The sequence below is a fragment of the Lithobates pipiens genome, unplaced genomic scaffold (genome assembly GCF_037356315.1).
Source record: "Lithobates pipiens isolate NorthernLeopardFrog02 unplaced genomic scaffold, aLitPip1_a1.2 Scaffold_23, whole genome shotgun sequence".
NCBI classification, from domain to species: Eukaryota; Metazoa; Chordata; class Amphibia; order Anura; family Ranidae; genus Lithobates; species Lithobates pipiens.
In genome coordinates this window covers 112535466-112556155 of record NW_027507785.1, presented here as the reverse complement: position 1 = coordinate 112556155, position 20690 = coordinate 112535466, and the positions used below count along the sequence as shown (strand labels likewise).

Below are 20690 nucleotides of genomic sequence, written 5' to 3'. Positions count from 1 at the left end.
TGGATAGAAGTAACAGGTGCAGAAAAATTGGTGTTTGGATGTCGGTGGCGCCTTCCCACCATAACCCTATAGAGGTGCTCTTGAAGAAAGCAAAAAAAATTTCAATGTCAAACAGATACTGAAAAATTGGTCTTTGGGTGTTATTTGTGCCCATGAAACCTATACCAAAAACATTCTTCCAGATGAAATGATTGAACACCCTCAAAACTAGGCAGCCTCGACATCCTGCAGATATTCCACATCTAAAAAAGACTTAATCAGTGACATCGGCATCAGGGGCTTCATAGCTGGTCTATGTGGTATGTGGACAGACGCGTTCTATGATCTGTTCGAAACTTCCTGCAGCACTGAATGCCTGTTCTGAAAGCACACTGGATGCAGGGCAGCCCAACAACTCAATAGCGTACTGGGCAAGTTCTGGCCAGTGGTCTATTCTCATAACCCAGTAAAAGTAAGTGCATCATCAGCTGGAAACCTCTCCATCTCTCTTTTGGCCTGAGGTAATCATCCACCATGTGATGCAGATGCTGCCGATGGAATGCGGAAGCTGACAGCCGTGGGCGGCGAGGACTAAAAAATTCCAAAATGCCTCACTTAGGCGGACGCCTTCTCCAAACCTCCTCTCTTGAAGGACAGAAGACTCAAAACTACGTTTTCAACCACACTAACCTACTGGCGTCAGCAAAAATATTCAATAAAATCCTATAACATGTCCTCAAGAGATTTTATCTTCTGCACTCTCTGTGGGGACGGGATGAGTTCTGAGACCTTCCCCTTATAATGGTCAAGGAGGGTTGCCAAACAGTAATCATCCTTCTCCTTTATGCCACTTATTCTTGGGTCCTTTCTCAGGCTTTGAAGCATGAGGTTGCCCATGCACCTTAAATTTGCAGAGGCTTGAGAAGCAGACTCCTCGGGGTCACTCAGGGTGACAGCATCTGGAACTTCCTCCTCCAAGCCACATACTACTCCCAAGGGTCCTGGGGTTGGAAAGCCATCTCTTACAGATTGACACGTATTCCTCTTCTTCGAAGCCTATGAAAGTGCCAGAATCCCCCTACTCCTCCCTCGCTCCTCCTGTGTGTTCTGTGACATAGGAATGATGGTGTCTGAATAAAGCAGGCCTTGAGAGGAAAGTAAGCCCTCTTCTTCCTGTTGCTCTGCCTCTAGTGCCCTGTCCATAATGCCATGCAGAGTCTGTTCCAGCAGGAACACAACAGGGATTGTGTCACTGATGCATGCACTGTCACAGCTCACCAGCCTTGTGGCCTCCTCAAACGGTGACAATACAGTGCATGCATCCTTAATGATCAGCCATTGGCATGGGGAAAAAAAAAAAGCCAAGGCGGCCCAAGACTGTCATTGTGCCGTACTTGCGCAGGTACTCATTGACGGCTCTCTGCTGCATGTATAGCCACTGGTGCATTGCTAAAGTAAAGTTCCACTTGGTGGGCATGTCACAAATCAGGTGGTATTCCCGCTCAATTTCAGCCAACCGAGCACTGGCTGTGTATGACCACCTGAGATGGCTACAGACTCTTCTGGCCAACTTTAGCACTTTTTTGCAACCCTGGCTACATATTTAGGAAACGCTGCACCACAAAATTGAGGACATTAGTATTAAATGAGGGTGTGTATCTATCACAGGGTGGTGTCTGTGGATACACTAAAAAGTCAAGAAAACCAGTTGCCACGTCCTAATCATAGCTTCAAAAAAGAAATTATAAGGGAGAAGGGGAAAGGGAAAAGAGAGGAACCTTCACACAAAGACCTCAAGGAAAAGTGTTGGTTCTATTGGACTTTTTAGGCAAAAGAAAAAATTATAAAAAACAATATATTCAAAAATATTATTTATGGTTTAAAAAAAATAAAAATAATTCAGAATAAAAACAGAAAAATAAGGGATTTGTAAATACACATCAAGACTCGCTTGATATCCTGTCGAGATTAATACAATCTACACATAATTCATATTCATTTCCATATATATCCAAAGATTAGCAGATTGTACATTAATACAGGATGTAAATGAGCCAGGATATCAAGTATAGAACTAAAACTTAGATATGTTCTGGTGCTCTACATGTTTCGCGTTTTTGAGTAACGCTTCTTCAGGAGCTTTAACAATTTTCTAAAATATAAAAAAAATTATAAAATATGGCAATCAGATCCATAACATAAAACATTATTTATACATTACATATATATTTATTTATACAGTCTATCAAAATGTTAAAATGTTCTAGAGAAGAGAAAAAAAAATTAAAAATTATGTGTTGTGAGGACTCTCATAACTTTGAAGCAATATGGGAGCGGATGTGACATTTAAATTTCATGCAAATAGTGTCAGTATTATAATAAATTACTTACGTTTCTTCATTCTTCTCTTGGGGCATATCCATGAAGAAACGTAAGTAAATTTATTATAATACTGACACTATTTGCACGAAATTTAAATGTCACATCCGCTCCCATATTGCTTCAAAGTCATGAGAGTCCTCACAACACATAATTTTTAATTTTTTTTTTCTCTTCTCTAGAACATTTTAACAATTTGATAGACTGTATAAATAAATATATATGGAATGTATAAATAATGTTTTAGGTTATGGATCTGATTGACATATTTTATACATTTTTTATATTTTAGAAAATTGTTAAAGCTCCTGAAGAAGCGTTACTCAAAAACACGAAACATGTAGAGCACCAGAACATATCTAAGTTTTAGTTCTATACTTGATATCCTGACTCATTTACATCCTGTATTAATGTACAAGCTGCTAATCTTTGGATATATATGGAAATGAATATGAATTATGTGTAGATTGTATTAATCTCGACAGGATATCAAGCGAGACTTGATGTGTATTTACAAATCCCTTCTTTTTCTGTTTTTATTCAAAAAAAAAAAATTCTTTTTTTTTTTTTAAACAATAAATAATATTTTTGAATATATTGTTTTTTAGAATTTTTTCTTTTGCCTAAAAAGTCCAATAGAACCAACACTTTTCCTTGAGGTCTTTTGTGTGAAGGTTCCTCTCTTTCCCCTTTCCCCTTCTCCCTTATAATTTCTTTTTTGAAAAAATTGAGGACATGTGCCAGGCATGGCACATGTGTCCACTTTCCCAAGGGTCAGGGTGACAGGAGGTTTGAGCCATTATCGCACAACACCATTCAAGAAGGGGGCAGAATCTACCAGGCTGAAAAGCAGAAATTGCAGAGCCAACAGCTTTGACAAGCTTGCAATTAGATGCTGGGCATGTGGGTGGGAGGGACTGTATTTTTTTATCAGCTGCAGCAGATGGGGCATTTGCCGGCTACAGTCTACAGCTGGTGATGTGCTGCTGGCACCTGGGACACCCTTATACTATACCATCATCCCTGTCAGTGGAGGCTTCTGAGAGGTAATGACTCAGTATAGAAGGGGCAGACTGAAGTGGGGGAGGAGAAGGGACAGATTTGTGCCCCTTTTGTGTGGCTCTTAGGTGCTCTTGCCAACGGGCTGAGCGGTTGGACGTTAAAAGCCTTGTTAAGCATGTGGTACCCAAATGGTTTTTGCCACGTTTGATTTGCCTGAGACACAGTTTGCAGATAGCAACAGTGTGATCTGCTGCAGATGTGCTGAAAGACAGCTGAGCTTTGGGGAGTGGGCTGGGAGATAACAGCTGCAGAACGTTATGGAATAGGGTGGCTGCTCTCTACTCTCTTAAAGTCAGCCTCCTTGTGGTTGTGCCACCTCACCTTCAGTTTCCTCCTCTGCTCTATTTGGCACCAAAGTTGCATCAGTGACCTCATCATCATCATCTCCAAGAAGAGGCATAGAGTCCGTGGGAGTCTATGCCCGGAAGTGGGTGCAAATACCTGTCTCAGACAGGTATCTGCACCCCTCTCCCTCTGGAAAGGTGCCAACTGTGACACCGGAGGGGTGGAGGGTTCTGATGAGCAGAAGTTCCACTTTAGGTTGGAACCCCGCTTTAAGCCATGTAAAAATGGACTGTTAGTTTCATAGAAAAGAAAAGCAACTGAGAGATATAAAGTAAAATAACATGTCCCCACTCTGCCAGACTGTGCAAAGATATAGGACATCTTGGCAATTTTAAAGCTTCCCCCTTCCAAACATTCCTCTTAGCCAGGTAGGCAGACCATTATAATGATGGACCAAAAGGAATCCATGGACAGTCACTTGAAAAAAAGCATAAAATATATACAATGAGAAGCTTACCAGAGAAAGATATTTCTTCCTGGGACTGTTTTAATCTTCTTCTCTCTCTTGCTGACAAAGGGCGATGATCCTAAAGATATATAAAGAGGAATATACACTTGAATATTATATATATTAGTGTATATCTACACACCGTATAATATACAAAAAACTAAATGTTGAAAGTCAGATGATAACCCACCTGTTAAATAGATGTGTTCAGCTTTCTGCACAGAGCAGAACTCACTACTATACACAATAAAACCTGTGTGAAGCTTGTGGAAGCCAAAAATAAATAGACAATAAACATGGTATTTATAGGTCAACCTGAAGTGTAATAAAACAGAATGGTGGAAGCAATTTTAGATAATTTACTGCAAAATGCATGCTCGGAAAAAAAAAAAAAAGTTTTAACATACATGCTTTTACTCGGTTAGTTGAGGCCCAGGATTGTTTTAAACAATTTTAAGTCAGTATAGTTCTATAACAGTACAATTTTGATCAGTTTGTATGATCTTTAACCAAATCAAAATATGCATAAAGTGTATTTAAACCAAAAATGTATTATATTGCAGATTATAAGTCCTTAGATGTGGTGGCTGCATTCATTTTCTCAACTCTTGCTTTTCTTTTCACCTGGTGATCCTGACAATAACACACTCCCTGTCCTAATAGGACAACGCCCTCTCACTGTACTGTATCAGCGAAGGAGCAGCATTGTAACTCTTAGCTGCTCCCCTGATTTACACTCTCTTCTCCTCATCCCCTTTACATTGGTGTGTGTGTTTGCATTAACTAGGTAGAAGATAGCTGGGAAGGCTGAGATAATTTTTAAAGATTTCAGGTTAGTGCACATTATAGTTATAGACACATTGGATTTCAAACAGGATCGACAGGAATTTTTTGTGCTTGCAAAAAAGACAAATAAGTATTAATAAGCTGCAATATATTACATTTGCTTGTTCTTAAGCTTAGATGTTCTTTAACCACTTTCAGACCGGACCATTTTGCTGGTAAATGACCAGAGGTCTTTTTACAATTTGGCACTGCGCTGCTTTAACTGGTAATTGCGCGATCATGCAATGTTGTACCCAAACAAAATTTGCGTCCTTTTCTTCCCACAAATAGAGCTTTCTTTTGATGGTATTTGATTGCCTCTGCGATTTTTATTTTTTGCGATATAAACGTAAAAAGACCGCAAATTTTGAAAAAAAATGATATTTTCTACTTTTTGTTATTAGAAAAATCCAATAAACTCAATTTTAGTCATACATTTAGGCCAAAATGTATTCAGCCACATGTCTTTGGTAAAAAAAAAGTCAATAATTGTATATTTATTGGTTTGCGCAAAAGTTGTCACATCTACAAACTAAGGTACGTTTTCTGGAATTTACGCAGCTTTTAGTTTACAACTGCCTATCTCATTTCTTGAGGTGCTAAAATGACAGGGCAGTACAAAACCCCCCCCAAATGACCCCATTTTGGAAAGTAGACCCCCTAAGGAAATTGATAAGTGGCATGTTGAGCCCATTGAATATTTTATTTTTTTGCCTCAAGCGATTGAATAATGACAAAAAAAAATATTTTTTTTTTTTTTTACACAAAGTTGTCACTAAATGATATATTGCTCACACATGCTATGGGCATATGTGAAATGACACCCCAAAATAAATTCTGCTGCTTCTCCTGAGTACGGGGATACCACATATGTGGGACTTTTTGGGAGCCTAGCCGCGTACGGGGCCCCGAAAACCAAGCACCGCCTTCAGGCTTTCTAAGGGCGTAAATTTTTGATTTCACTTCTCACTACCTATTACAGTTTTGAAGGCCATAAAATGCCAAGATGGCACAAAACCCCCACAAATGACCCCATTTTATAAAGTAGACAACCCAAGCTATTTGCTGAGAGGCATTTTGAGTCCATGGAATATTTTATATTTTGCCACAAGTTGCGGGAAAATTACAAACTTTAATTTTTTTTTATTTTTTTTTCACAAAGTTGTCACTAAATGATATATTGCTCACACATGCTATGGGCATATGTGAAATGACACCCCAAAATAAATTCTGCTGCTTCTCCTGACTACGGGGATACCACATATGTGGGACTTTTTGGGAGCCTAGCCACGTACGGGGCCCCGAAAACCAAGCACCGCCTTCAGGTTTTCTAAGGGCGTTACAGTTTTGAAGGCCATAAAATGCCAAGATGGCACAAACCCCCCCCCAAATGACCCCATTTTGGAAAGTAGACACCCCTAAATTTAGGGGTACACTAGTGAGACTAGGTAATAAATGGCGGGTGCCCTGAAACTATAAAAAAATAACTAACCAACCAGCGTCACCTGTAACAGTTATATGGTGATCACTGGTGAAAGGGTTAACTAGGGGGCAATCAGGGGGCTTTATGCGGTAGTATATGGGGGTCCCTGGCGCTATAAAAAGCTGCGGCGAACCTAAATACCTACCTGCCTAACTAGCGTCACCTGTGACACTAATACAGCGATCAGAAAAACGATCGCTTATTAGGCTGGGTTCACACTGGAGCGATGCGGGAACGCCACGAATCCGCGGCGGGTTCCCGCATCACATGCCTCCCGGCGGCAGTTCACACTGCCCTATGCGAACTGCTGGGAGTGTCAGTGAAATGTTAATGACACCCCCAGATCAGTTCGCATATCGCAGTGCGATCTGCAAACTCGGATCGCATGGTGTGAACACCCATGCGATCCGATTCTGCTGCGGACCAAAAAAAGGGTCCCGTGCGAGTTTGCGGCGGGTGCGACACGAATTCAGCCATACTATCTGTATGGCTGAACTCGAATCGCACAGAGATCGGATGTGATTTTCACTGCAGTGCGGTGCGAATCACATCCGTTCTCATAAACCGCTGCAATGTGAACCCAGCCTTAGTGACACTGGCGACGGGGGGTGATCACGGGGTTAAACCTTTATTGGGGGGGTACATTAGAACTAAAGTGGGGTTAACCCTAACTGCCCTAACAGTTATTACAGTCACAAATGACACCAATGCAAAAAAAAAAAAAAATGACATTGGTGTCACTGTGACTGGGGGGCAGGGGTAATTGGGGGGGGTGATCGGGGGGGTGTGAGTGTGCCTGGCATGTTCTACTGTGTAGTGTCGTGTTGGTGCAACTCACCGATCCTCTCTCCTCGGTGTCGGAACGAAAAATACCGACACGGAGGAGAGATTACATCACTTCCTCTCCTGTGTTTACATTACAGGAGAGGAAGTGATGTGACAAAGGACTTCTATTCGTCGGGAGCGATCGCGAGGGGGTGGCCATGAATGAATGGCCGCCCCCTCATCCCGGATCGCTCCCGAACGAATACCGACCGCCGCAGGCACCGGGCGGGGGCCCGATCGGGCCCCCGACCCGCGGGAAGGCAAGGACGTACATGTAAGCCCTTATGCCTGCCCGTGCCATTCTGTCGACGTACATCGTCGTGCGGCGGTCGGGAAGTGGTTAATCAGAAGTATGATCCTAACTGTGCCCTGATCTGAACATTAGTTGAGCCAATCTGGAATTACTTTCACGGAAAGAAGCAATTCATACAGTCAGAGCCTGTAATGAAATTGTGGTAAGTTCTTCAGTAGTCTTGGAACAACTTACCACGTTAATACTTTCATAAACTTCATGAAAGTATTCCTAGGAGAATGTATAAAGGGGGCACGAGATGGGCCCACTTTGAAATTGTGGCAGGCTGTGGGAGGCTGTTTTAGTGCAGCAGGGAAAACTGGCATGCTGAAGTGCTGCAGGTGTTGCCAGCCGGGCAGGCACCACAAGTCCCAGAAAAGAGATTGCTGCTGGAGGGGGAAGCTAGTCAAGAGGCAGTGCAGCCTCCAGCAGCCAGTGAGTCAAGTTAATTACTTGTATTGTCCGGATTAGTAGATTATTTGTCGTCTCTGATAAAGTCCTTGTCTCCTAAAAGTGTCAAACAATTTTACTGTAAATACTGTCATTTCAACTACTAGCTACCCAATGAACCCTTCAGCTGCTGTGATTTCTGAATTTCCAAGCGTGAATATATTTGCACAGCCTGTGCCTGATGCTGTGGTTATTATTGGAAATCAGAATCAGTTACCAGGTCCTGGAACATTGCAGACGGCTGCGTCTGTTAGGTTCACTGTCCCTGAAATGTGCATGAAGGATGCTATGCCTTGTGAGATTTCCCTCCTAGGCTATCATTTAAGCATGGCAGTAAGGGAGAAAATATGGAAGGGAGAGTTATATATCCTTCCTTTTCACAAGGACTTTGCAGTAACGTCTGATAGGAGAGGGGGAGGGAAGAGGGTCGGCGTGCGGGTTAGGGGACAGCGGTACCCTGATCTGCTCGATGGCTGCGGCGTAGCCGGGAGCAGAAGGGGAGGAAATGATGAACAAGGGCACACGTGACCAAAGAATTACAACCACAGTGGCTTTAATATACAAAGATTTCTTTATTTCTGAAATGGTTGTTACAGTTATTAATGTATAAGCAATGAACATAATAGAATGCATGGCCACCTAGCATAGTTTTTTACGTGTCCTTCACAGATTATATGATATATGTTGTGTAGGAAAACTGAAAAAGTTTGTTTGTTTTGTGTTGTTTTTTCAATAAAAATTATCTGACTTAAAAAAAAAAGTAGGTAGGCTTAGACCAATCCCTTGGTCATTCCATAATTGGCTGCAGGCTTACTGTGTTTATTGTGGAGAAACACCCAGAACTGGGGGGATTATTTCATCATTAGACCACGTTTTGGAAGCTTACAAAAATTTTAGCGGATTGGGTTGGTACTATTACGATGAGTCGTTTAGGCAAAAGCTGTCCATTCATGCGTCCCTCAAATGGGGGCTGAAAGTAGGGTTGCGGCTCAATTTGATTTTGCCACAGAAGCACGTCATGCCTAAGCAAACCTTGGTCAATCCCTTGAACCAGACGTATAGGAAAGGCTGTCTTGCTTTCAATGAAAGCCAATGTTGTTGGAGTACTGTGTGCAGATACAGGCACGAAATGTTCCTATTGTGCTAGGATGCACCTGGTAGTAAAGTATTTCAGGAAAAAGGCGAATGCAGGAACTAATCAAGGGATGAAAGATATTTTTCAAAAAATCCTGCACTTCAGTGAGGCTGTAAAAAAAAATGCATATGTGGCTGGTCAGGTACCCAAACAGGGAGAAGGCATGTCTTCTCATTAACAGTTTTACAAATAGTTTCCTGCTGCCCTCTTTCAGGGGAAGGCTGTTCAGTAGTGGGAAACCTAAAATCTATGGAAGGTGTATCCCCAAGTGGTTAGGGATAAAATCTTCAAAGAAATTGAATGGGGCAGAGAAGGAGGGTCTGTTTGAATATCCGCCATTAAAATTTTTTTGCATTTCATCATTAGGTATTGTACCCAAGCGTGAGGCGGCATCCTTTCGCATCATTCACCATTTATCTTTCCCTAAAGGCAGATCTTTGAATGATGATATCAATGGGGAGTTATATTCGGCATCATATGTACTTTTGAGGAGGCAATTATGAAAATGAGGTCATTCGGTACTGGAGCTTTATTGGCTAAAGCTGATATCAAATCAGCAGTTTGCCTCCTGCCTATTTCCCTTGCGGCGTTCAACTCACTGGTTTTTGTTTTGACAATTGATATTTTTTTAGTGCCACCCCATAGGATGCTTATTGTCCTGTTCATATTTTGAGGCATTTTCCACCTTTCTGCACTGGGTGCTTGGTTACAAATTAGGTCGGGATAGCGAGGTTCACTATCTGGACGATTTTTCATTTATAGGACCGCCAGGGGATACTTTTTGTTTTGGTTTTATGCAAGCTTTTTGGGATATGGCCCATGAGTTTGGTATTTTGTTGGCAGAAGAAAAAACATGTTTGCCTAGCACGTCATTGGAATTTCTGGGCATCCAGATTGATACCTGCAGTATGGAATTTAGCCTGCCAGTGGCTAAGTTGCAGAAAGAAAAACCTTATTCGCTCCTGGGTGTCCTGGCATTTGCAGGATTATGCCTGTGGGGCAGGTTTTTTTTCACAAAGAATTTATCTTTCTATATCAGGTATGAAGTCGTCTTTTGCTCATATTAGACTGATCAGTTCTCTCAAGGTTGAATTAGGGTTTGGGGTAATTTCCTGGAGAATTACAATGGGAGATCCTTTTTTCAGATGTATTTCATTTTTGCCCCGGATTTTTATTTTTTTTTTACTGACGCGGCTGGTCTCAAAGGTTTCAAAGGTTTTGGTGCGGTATGGAAAACCCATTGGTGTTGTGCAGCTTGGCCACAATCATGGATTAACAGTCAGGCCACAAAGAACCTGGTACTTTTAGAGTTGTTCCTTATTTTAGTTGCTTTAGAATTGTGAGATAGTGAGTTTGCGAATGGGTGTATTATGGTGGTGACTGACAATAGAGGGGTCATGTTTGCAGTGAATTGCCTCTCATCAGGTTCGTTGTCGGTAATCAAAAAAAGGTAAAAAGGCAAGTTGTTTTTTTGTGTTAAAAATGTAACATTTGGCTTAAAGCCAAGTATACCTCAGGGATTCTGAATAACATAGCTGATGCCTTATCTCGGTTACAGATGAATTGGTTTCATCAGCCACTTCTGGAGGTGGACGAGGAGGGCCTCCCCTGTCCAGAGCATCAGTGGATGGTGATAGGACCGTGATTATGGAAGCTTTTAGGGACTCGGTAGCCCCCAAGACCTGGTCATGTTAGTGAGTGGTGATGGCTTCTATTTTGGCTTTCCCATCATTGCTTATGCAACGGCAATTGCCAAGCAATTATGTGATGACAACGTTAGCTGGCATCTCTTTTTTCTTTAGGTTGATGGCCCTGCCTCCATCGTACTTTGTGATAAAACAGGCCCTTAGGGGTTATAGGAGGATGACCTTTGTAGCAGATGACAGAAGGCTGAACTCCCTTCCCATCTTTAGCGGCCTTTGCAAGGTTACAAGAGTGGTTTATTTTTCATCTTACGAAGAGCTTCTTTTTAGAACCGCATTTGTGCTCGCATTTTTTGGGGCTTTCTGAATCTCTGAAATGGTGCCTAGTAGTAAGCTAGGTATTTCAGGAATTTTACATAGTCAAGTGGTGATTGACCAAGCAGGGGTGCATATTTTACTACAAAAATCTTAAATGGACCAAGGGGAGGGGAGAGGTAGATGGGTCTCAGGAAAATGGGTTTGTTTGGCTGGTAGAGACAGTTTGGCTGTTCATTGGGGTTAGACCCTCATGGGAAGGGCATTTCCTTATTCATGCTAATTTAGCTCCACTTATCAAGTACCAGTTTAATGGGGTATTGCAGAAATGCCTAGAGGGAATGGGTTCGGGTAATTTAAAATTTTCCTCTCGCTCCTTTAGAATTGGCGCAGCTTCAGAGGCGGCCCGGAGGGGGTTACAAGAATTGGCCATTATGGAGATGGGGAGGTGGAAATCTAAGTGTTTTAAGTTATATGTCAGGCTTAACCTTTTTTTGTTTAATTCCATCAAGTTTTCAGCGCAGTGGATTCTGGGTCATTTGTTTATATATTGGGCACGTAAGAGAGCGGCCCAGAGAAGCTACACTATGAACTTGTCCCTGCACCAGGAATCCTTTAAGTTATATTGGAAAGGTGTAAGAGGCTTTCAATGGTATCAATTTTATTTTCATTTATATAGAATATATGAATATATACTGAAAAATTTGTCCCCCACCTACTATCTTAGTGGTTCATTTAGGGGGTAATGACTTAGGGAGTGTTAGAATGCTAAATTTGTTGTTTATGATAAAAGGGATCTTCATCATTTTTCGGTCACTTCCCCAGGTATGACGATTGTTTTTTCTGCAGTGGTCCCTTGTCTCGTATGTCTGTCCTTGTCTTAGAGGAGGGTCATGGAGAAGATGTGGAAAATAATTAACAGGGCCCTGGAAAAGTTCATGCCCACAACTGGTGGGTTATTATATCGGCAGGTGGATCTGGAAAGCAGTATCCCAGGTTTTTACAGGAGAGACGGGGTTCACCTTTCAGATGTAGGCATGGATATTTCCAACTTAGGCTTACAATACAGTATTGAGATGGCTGCAGTGGTGGGGTGAGGCCGGCCTTGTTTTTTTTTTTTTTTTTTGTTTTTTGTTTTTTAAGTCTGGCTTGTGGGGACTGTTTATTTTCTATATAAAATATGTGGTACTGCTGCTCGAGTTCTGAAAAATGAGCAGTAAGAACTGATGTTTATTTGAATTCATGATGTCATTTGGTTGACAATACAAGAGTATTAAAGGATATTTAATGTGAAAAAACAATAAAGTTTCTTTTGCCCAAAAATGTGGTATCCTGAGTGTTTATTTAATTGCATTGTATCTGGGGGAAAAGCATTCGGGAGGAATGTGGTATGCAATCTCATTACTGCTGTGCTTTAAAGGCAAACTGAATATTAATTTAATTTATGTTTTTTCTTTTAATGCATTTTCAAGAACAAATCATATTATGTGAAAGGTCTAATTTATCCCTAATTTATCCCAGTCGTGGATTATCTAGCAGTAGTTAGTCACATTCAGCTGGACTTGTTCTGTAATGCTAAAGAGGTTTCTTAGCTTCTCCAAGCCACTTCTTCCATAACAACACGTCAGGAAATTGACATTACTATCAGAAATTAGAAATGAAGTGGCTTGGACAAAGTATGAAATATGTGAAATAAAAAGGTTATGGCGCTAAACCCTATTAGTGATGAGGTGAGTTAACTTATCAAATCCTTATATAAAAAGAGAAAGAAAAAGAAAAAAGCTATTGGTGATACCGTGAAAAAAATATCCTAAAGCAATTTTATCCAAAACAAATTGTGTGTGATTAATGTGGAGTCAGCATTCATGTTCCATTATAATAAAAACAAAAAATGAGTATTAAATTATCATATGCGTGTCAGCCTACTAAAAACATGTAAACCTTCATTAAATGTGCAAATTAGTGGAAATAATGTTAATATTTAACAGTATGTTAGTGTAAAACAGATTGTGCAAACATGTGCAAAAAAATGTGCAAAAAAAGCAACTAAAGGTCAGGACAACCAAGGATCAGAAATAATTTAACCATAAAATCGCATGAAGTCGTTAAATGTGCGAATAGACAATATTTTCAACCAATAATCGCATGAAGACGCATCTGTGTCCAATATAAGTCCAAAATTAATATTTGGCTTGATAGTGCTGCCTCTTCAGACTATTGTTGTAATTGTTACAAAAAGTCAATGGGGGGTATTTGATTTACTCGTGCAAATAGTGCGGGCTTTCAATTAGAGAACTTCATCCCCGGTGCGCCACTCTGTGCTATAGTATGTGAATGCTCTCACCAGAGTTAATGCCCCTGTGGGGCTGGATGGACCTTCACAATGTAAGCCACTGTGTCGCTCTCTGGCTGCTGCTGGTGCACTGGGTGAAGCTTCGTTGTTCCGTCCGTATGGTATCCAACGTTAATTATATAAGGGAAGACATATCCATAGTGTAATACGTTCTTAACCAAATCGTTCGTTTATTAATATTAAAATCTACTCACATTTTACATTAAAAGCATGTGCATATAGGAAAAACTCCGCCGTTCGTCTCAAACGAGTGCACACAACGTGGCCACGCCCTACACGTTTCGTCACTACGACGTCCTCTGGAGCGCTCCAGAGGACGTCGTAGTGACGAAACGCGTAGGGCGTGGCCACGTTGTGTGCACTCGTTTGAGACGAACGGCGGAGTTTTTCCTATATGCACATGCTTTTAATGTAAAATGTGAGTAGATTTTAATATTAATAAACGAACGATTTGGTTAAGAACGTATTACACTATGGATATGTCTTCCCTTATATAATTAACGTTGGATACCATACGGACGGAACAACGAAGCTTCACCCAGTGCACCAGCAGCAGCCAGAGAGCGACACAGTGGCTTACATTGTGAAGGTCCATCCAGCCCCACAGGGGCATTAACTCTGGTGAGAGCATTCACATACTATAGCACAGAGTGGCGCACCGGGGATGAAGTTCTCTAATTGAAAGCCCGCACTATTTGCACGAGTAAATCAAATACCCCCCATTGACTTTTTGTAACAATTACAACAATAGTCTGAAGAGGCAGCACTATCAAGCCAAATATTAATTTTGGACTTATATTGGACACAGATGCGTCTTCATGCGATTATTGGTTGAAAATATTGTCTATTCGCACATTTAACGACTTCATGCGATTTTATGGTTAAATTATTTCTGATCCTTGGTTGTCCTGACCTTTAGTTGCTTTTTTTGCACATTTTTTTGCACATGTTTGCACAATCTGTTTTACACTAACATACTGTTGAATATTAACATTATTTCCACTAATTTGCACATTTAATGAAGGTTTACATGTTTTTAGTAGGCTGACACGCATATGATAATTTAATACTCATTTTTTGTTTTTATTATAATGGAACATGAATGCTGACTCCACATTAATCACACACAATTTGTTTTGGATAAAATTGCTTTAGGATATTTTTTTCACGGTATCACCAATAGCTTTTTTCTTTTTCTTTCTCTTTTTATATAAGGATTTGATAAGTTAACTCACCTCATCACTAATAGGGTTTAGCGCCATAACCTTTTTATTTCACATTTTTATTTCCCTCTCCTCCCCAATAAGGAAGTGAGGGCTTCAGGCACAGGCAGCTCTAACCCAGTATATTTCCTTTCCTTTCTCCAATTTTTATTTTTATTTTTAATTTATTTCACATATTTCTATCACTTAGGAGATTTGATTTTTCCATAGCGCGACTTTATTTATTTATTCAAAGTATGAAATATCTTCAGTATTACAGAATAAATTCAGTTGCATGTGACTAACTACTACAAGATATTCAATGCATTAATTCTAAACCCATTCCTGCTTTATAGTCCAAGTGGTTAAAATATCTGAAATCACATTGTATATTATATTTTGTGTAATCTTGGTAAAAAAGACAAAATTGTCTTGTGTGAAAAATGTATTTCAATAAGAGGCCCATTTTAAGTGTTCTTCCAAAAGATAGTAAAATGTCTAAGGGCTAGTTCACACCACAAAAAACACTCCACATCCATTCCGGATGCATTTCTGCATGCACGGTTTTAATGAATTTTTGAAGAGTTACAGCACAATTATGATGCACTCCAAAGGGTTTCCGGATGCATTCCAGATGCCTTTTTTCCACTGTACTGGGGTCTGGTACATTTGTGATGTGCATTCTGGTGTGTTTTTAATAAGTTTTGCCATGTTCCAGTACAGTCCAGTGCAGGAAAAATGTAGCACGTTTTATTTTTTGCTGGAACTGGAATGCCCTGGAACTGACCACACTGGTATGAACTGTGCTCTTGGAAACCATATAACCTACTTTACATGCATTTTTGATGCAGGAAAAAAAAAAAACTCTCTACTGCATGTGGTGTGAACTGGCCCTAATACAAATGGTTACATACCTGAGACAACACAGAGCTAGGTTTTGACTTGTCAACAGGATTTACAGCAAGAACTTTTCTTTCGGGGCCGTTTGTATACTTTCTTACAACTTGGGGTTGTAAGGCAGGAGGAGAAGGCAGAGGTCTGGGACCTGGCACATTAGCCTAGAAGAGAATGAAGACCCTGACTGGTGATGTAAATACATTTACACATGAAACATGAAGAGGCTTTGCTAACCAATTCTAATGCTAAGATACAGTACCAGTCAAAACTGAAAATGAAAACATATACAGGAAATCCAGCATACCAGCTCAGAGTTTGTGTTTCATTTATATACAGCTGTAGCACACAAGCCCATCAACTGCCTTTTGTCAGCAATATGGTTATCTGTGACCCCTTTAATTTAGCGGTGTGCAATTTAGGGGAGATGTTTCCAAACACCCCCACTGTGTGGGGTCTTGCGGTCTCTCAAATTCAAAATGCCCGATGTAACAAAGGGGTTGATTTACTAAAACTGAAATATGCAAAATCTGGTACAGCTGTACATGGTAGCCAATCAGCTGCTAACTTCAGCTTGTTCAATTAAGTTTTTAAAATAAAACCTAGAAGCCGATTGTTTTCTATACAGAGTTGGACCAGATTTTGCACTCAAGTTTTAGTAAATAAACCCCTCGGTGTCAGTAGAGCTACTTCATCACAGCCATTGAGCAGATTTGAATCTTCACGTGCTGGGGCATTTGCCTGGCACTGGGCAGGTCTGATAACAAATTTACTATTTTCAATCGCAGGGCCAGATGGGGGTATGTGATTTCTAATATCAGTTAGCCCTTTAGAAAGAAATGTTACACTTTATGGCTGTCATTACAAAATTCAGCTCTAGGCAGCAATACCGCACAGAGAGATATACAGTATCTCACAAAAGTGATTACACGCCTTATATTTTTGTAAATATTTTATTATATCTTTTCATGTGACAACACTGAAGAAATTAAACTTTGCTGCAATGTAAATTAGTGAGTGTACAGCTCGTATAAAAGTGTAAATTTGCTGTTCCCTCAAAATAACTCAAACACACAGCCATTAATGTCTAAACCGCTGGCAACAAAAGTGAGTACACCCCTAAGTGAAAATGTTCAAATTGGGCCCAAAGTGTCAATATTTTGTGATGCCACAATCATTTTCCAGCACTGCCTTAACCTTCTTGGGCATGAAGGTCACCAGAGCTTCACAGGTTGCCACTGGAGTCCTCTTGCACTCCTCCATGAGGACATCATGTAGCTGGTGGATGTTGGAGACTATGTGCTCCTCCATCTTCTGTTTGAGCATGCACAATAGGGTTTAGGTCTGGAGAAAGGCTTGGCCAGGCCATCACCTTTACCCTCAGCCTCTTTAGCAAGGCAGTGGTCACCTTGGAGGTGTGTTTGGGGTTGTTATGTTGGAATACTGCCCTGTGGCCCAGTCTCCGAAGGGAGTGGATCATGCTCTGCTTCAGTATGTCAAAGTACATGTTGGCATTCATGGTTCCCTCAATGAACTGTAGCGCCCCAGTGCCAACAGCACTCATGCAGCCCCAGACCATGACACTCCCACCATCATGCTTGACTGTAGGCAAGACACACTTGTCTTCGTACTCCTCTCCTTGTTGCAGCCACAAACGCTCGACACCATCTGAACCAAATTAGTTTATCTTGGTCTCATCAGACCACGGTTCCAGTAATCCATGTCCTTAGTCTGCTTGTCTTCAGCAAACTGTTTGTGGGCTTTCTTGTGCATTATCTTTAAAAGAGGCTTCCTTCTGGGACTACAGCCATGCAGACCAATTTGATGCAGTGTGCGGCATATGGCCTGAGCACTGACAGGCTGACCCCTCACCCCTTCAACCTCTGCAGCAATGATGGCCCTTCAACCTCTGCAGCAATGATGGCAGCACTCATACGTCTATTTCCCAAAGACAACCTCTGGATAAGATGCTAAGCATGTGCACTCAACTTCTTTGGTCGACCAATGCGAGGCCTGTTCTGGTAAACCGCTGTATGGTCTTGGCCACTGTACTGCAGCGCAGTTTCAGGGTCTTGGCAATCTTATTGACTAGGCCATCTTTATGTAGAGCAACAATTCTTTTTTTCAGATCCTCAGAGTTCTTTGCCATGTTGAACTTCCAGTGATTAGTATGAGAGAGTGAGAGAGCGATAACACCAAAATTAACACATCTGCTCCCCATTCATACCTGAGACCTTGTAATACTAACGAGTCACATGACACCAGGGAGGGTAAATGGCTAATTGGGCCCAATTGTGTGTTGATTTATTTTGAGGGAACAGCAAATTTACACTGTTATACAAGCTGTACACACTACTTTACATTGTAGCAAAGTGTAATTTCTTCACTGTTGCCACATGAATTATATATAATTATAATATAATAATTATATATTTTAATAATAATAATAAAATATTTACAAAAATGTGAGGGGTGTTCTCACTTTTGTGAGATACTGTATACACACACACACACACACACACACTCTTAGGATGAACTTCTATTTGCTTCGCTATTGTCTGGTAAATATACAATTAAAAACAGTGTTATAGCCATTCAATAAGTACAAATCATGCCAGAAGGGAGAAGCTTTGTAATCTTAAGACTTCTAGTTCCAAGGTGGACAACACTACTGCTCCATACAGTGAGGGAACATTGAGGTAACACTAACGAGTCACGTGACACAGGGGAGGGAAAATGGCTAATTGGGCCCACTCACTACTTTACATTGTAGCAAAGTGTATTTTTTTCAGCGTCGTCAAATGAAAAGATTAAAAAATTTTTTTTTTTTAAATGTGAGGGCTTTTGTGAGATATTGTATATGTATACTTGACAGTTACAGCCTCTAGGACTTTTCCTATTGAAACAACTACCCATTGTGTGTTTCCAGCACTAACCTTCTCAGAATCTACTAAAATCCCCTCTTTGATTCGGTGTCTCTTCTGTCTGGATAAAGATGGCCCAGACTCAGAAGTACGAGGATGAATTTCACTTGCTTCTACATTTCCATCCTAAACAATAGCAAAAGCTACAATGAATGTCTCTAGAACCAAAAAGGTAACTCAAACAAACATATAACATTATTATTTTTCCTGTAGTGCGGATTTTATTTTTTGCAATATAAAACAAAAAAAGATCAACAATTGAAGAAGAAAAAAAAATTCTTCCTCAGTTTAGGCCAATATATATTCTTCTACATATTTTTGTTAAAATAAATAAATAAAAAAAACCCTCAATAAGCATATATTGATTGGTTTGTGCAAAAGTTATAGAGTCTACAAAATGGGGGATAGATTTATGGCATTTTTATTGTTTTTTAGTTTTTACTAGTAATGGCAGCAATCTGCGATTTCTAAACTGCGACATTACAGCGGACACTTGACACTTTTTGGGACCATTGACATTCATACAGCGATCAGAGCTAAAAATAGCCACAGATTACTGTATAAATGTTACTGGCAGGGAAAGGGTTAACACAGGGTGATCAAGGGGTTAAATGTGTTCCCTCAGTGTGTTTTAACTGTAGGGGGATGGGAATGCCTGGGGGAAGAGACCTATCGTTGTTCCTATATACTAGGAGCACACGATCTGTCTCCTCTCCCCTGCGAGAACGTTGATTTGCGCAGGAAAGCCATTCTGCCACCGTCACACGACAGCGGGCAGTCCACAAGGGGTTAAGGACCAGCCGGCACAGTTGTACTGCGGCAAGTTGGCTCCCCTCCACGAATTGCCGTCATGGTACGTCAGCTGCTTTAAGAAATCTAGGGGGCGCGTGCGCGGTGGATCGATCTTGTGAGAGACAGAATGGAGATCTGTCAATGTAAACAGACAGATCTCCATTCTGTCAGGAGAGAGGAGACAGATCTGTTGTTCCTACTGGTTAAGAACACCGATCAGTCTCCTCCTCCAGGTAGTCCTATCCCCCCCAGTTAGAAACACTCCCTAGGACACACATTAAAGAGGAAGAAAACCCTAATGGGTTTACTTCCGCTTTGTCTCCCTGCAAAGGTAAAGCATAATGGGCTACTATGCATCGCATAGTAGCCCATTATATGTCACTTACCTGACACAGGAGCCAGCGATGTCACCGCTGTCCCCTGTAGCATGGAGCGTCCATCTTCTTCCGGGTATCGCTGCTCCGGCCACTCACAGCGCCGGAGCAGCGATGACATCACTTCCACGAATGCGCACGGGAGTCGCCACTAACGGAATATCGCCATTAACAGCGGCATGGTCAGTGCGCCAGTGCCGCGCCTATCTTTGTAAATATCTCCTGAACCGTGTATTTTTGTACTCACCATAAAATCCTTTTCTCTGAAGTTCATTGATGGAGACAACATCTTCAATCTTGACCCTAGGGTTATATCGCCACTTTTAGGAGAGGACTAGGCAGAACATGTAAAAACAGCAAAACTGCACAGTACCGCCCAGGGGGCGGTCCTACTGGCTATAACTCCTCACACTCAACAGCCATGCCGTTAAAGCAGGATGAAGTATTGGACCTTGCGTCAGAAGGTCCTCTCACATCAGCAGCTGCCAAGGAACATCTGCCACCATTCGTACAATGTCAGTGTACCAAGCACACCTGGGGCAATCAGAATCACTGGAATCCCCTCGGCCTCTACCCTGCGAAGCTGACGTGGTAGAAGTTTAAGTGGGGGGGGGGCATAAATCGGCAGATAATAATGCCCCCATGGAGCCACCAACGCGTCTGCCGCATCCTCCCAGGGAACTTTTGACCTGGCCAAAAAACCTCTGTACCTTATTGAGTCAAGAAGCCAAGAGATTCACATCTGGTGTGCCCCACCTTAGGCAAAGGAGCCGAAATACATCCGGTTGCAGCGACTATTTCCCTTGGTCCAGCATCTGACGACTTAGGTAGTCCGCCTGCCAGTTTACTACGCCAGAATGTACACATCCAACAGAGCCGGCACGCGCCGCTCTGCCCACCGCAGGATGTGAGTGACCTCTAGTGCTGCAGCCGAGCTCCTTGTTCCTCCTTGATGGTTGACATACACTAC

At 41.4% G+C, this 20690-nt stretch overlaps 1 protein-coding gene across 2 annotated transcripts in view; it reads right to left on the bottom strand.

Moving 5' to 3' along the window:
- NEK4 (NIMA related kinase 4) overlaps nt 1-20690 on the bottom strand; it is a 111509-nt gene that overhangs the window by 33109 nt on the left and 57710 nt on the right. The window contains exons 9-11 of one of the 2 annotated variants that reach the window (XM_077452199.1): nt 18567-18680; nt 15651-15794; nt 4223-4292 (exon numbers count right to left, since the gene is read on the bottom strand). In XM_077452199.1, coding sequence (XP_077308325.1) covers nt 4223-4292; nt 15651-15794; nt 18567-18680 — 328 coding nt within the window. The remainder of the gene's footprint in view (nt 1-4222; nt 4293-15650; nt 15795-18566; nt 18681-20690) is intronic. The other variant, XM_077452200.1, reaches the window with a different exon arrangement.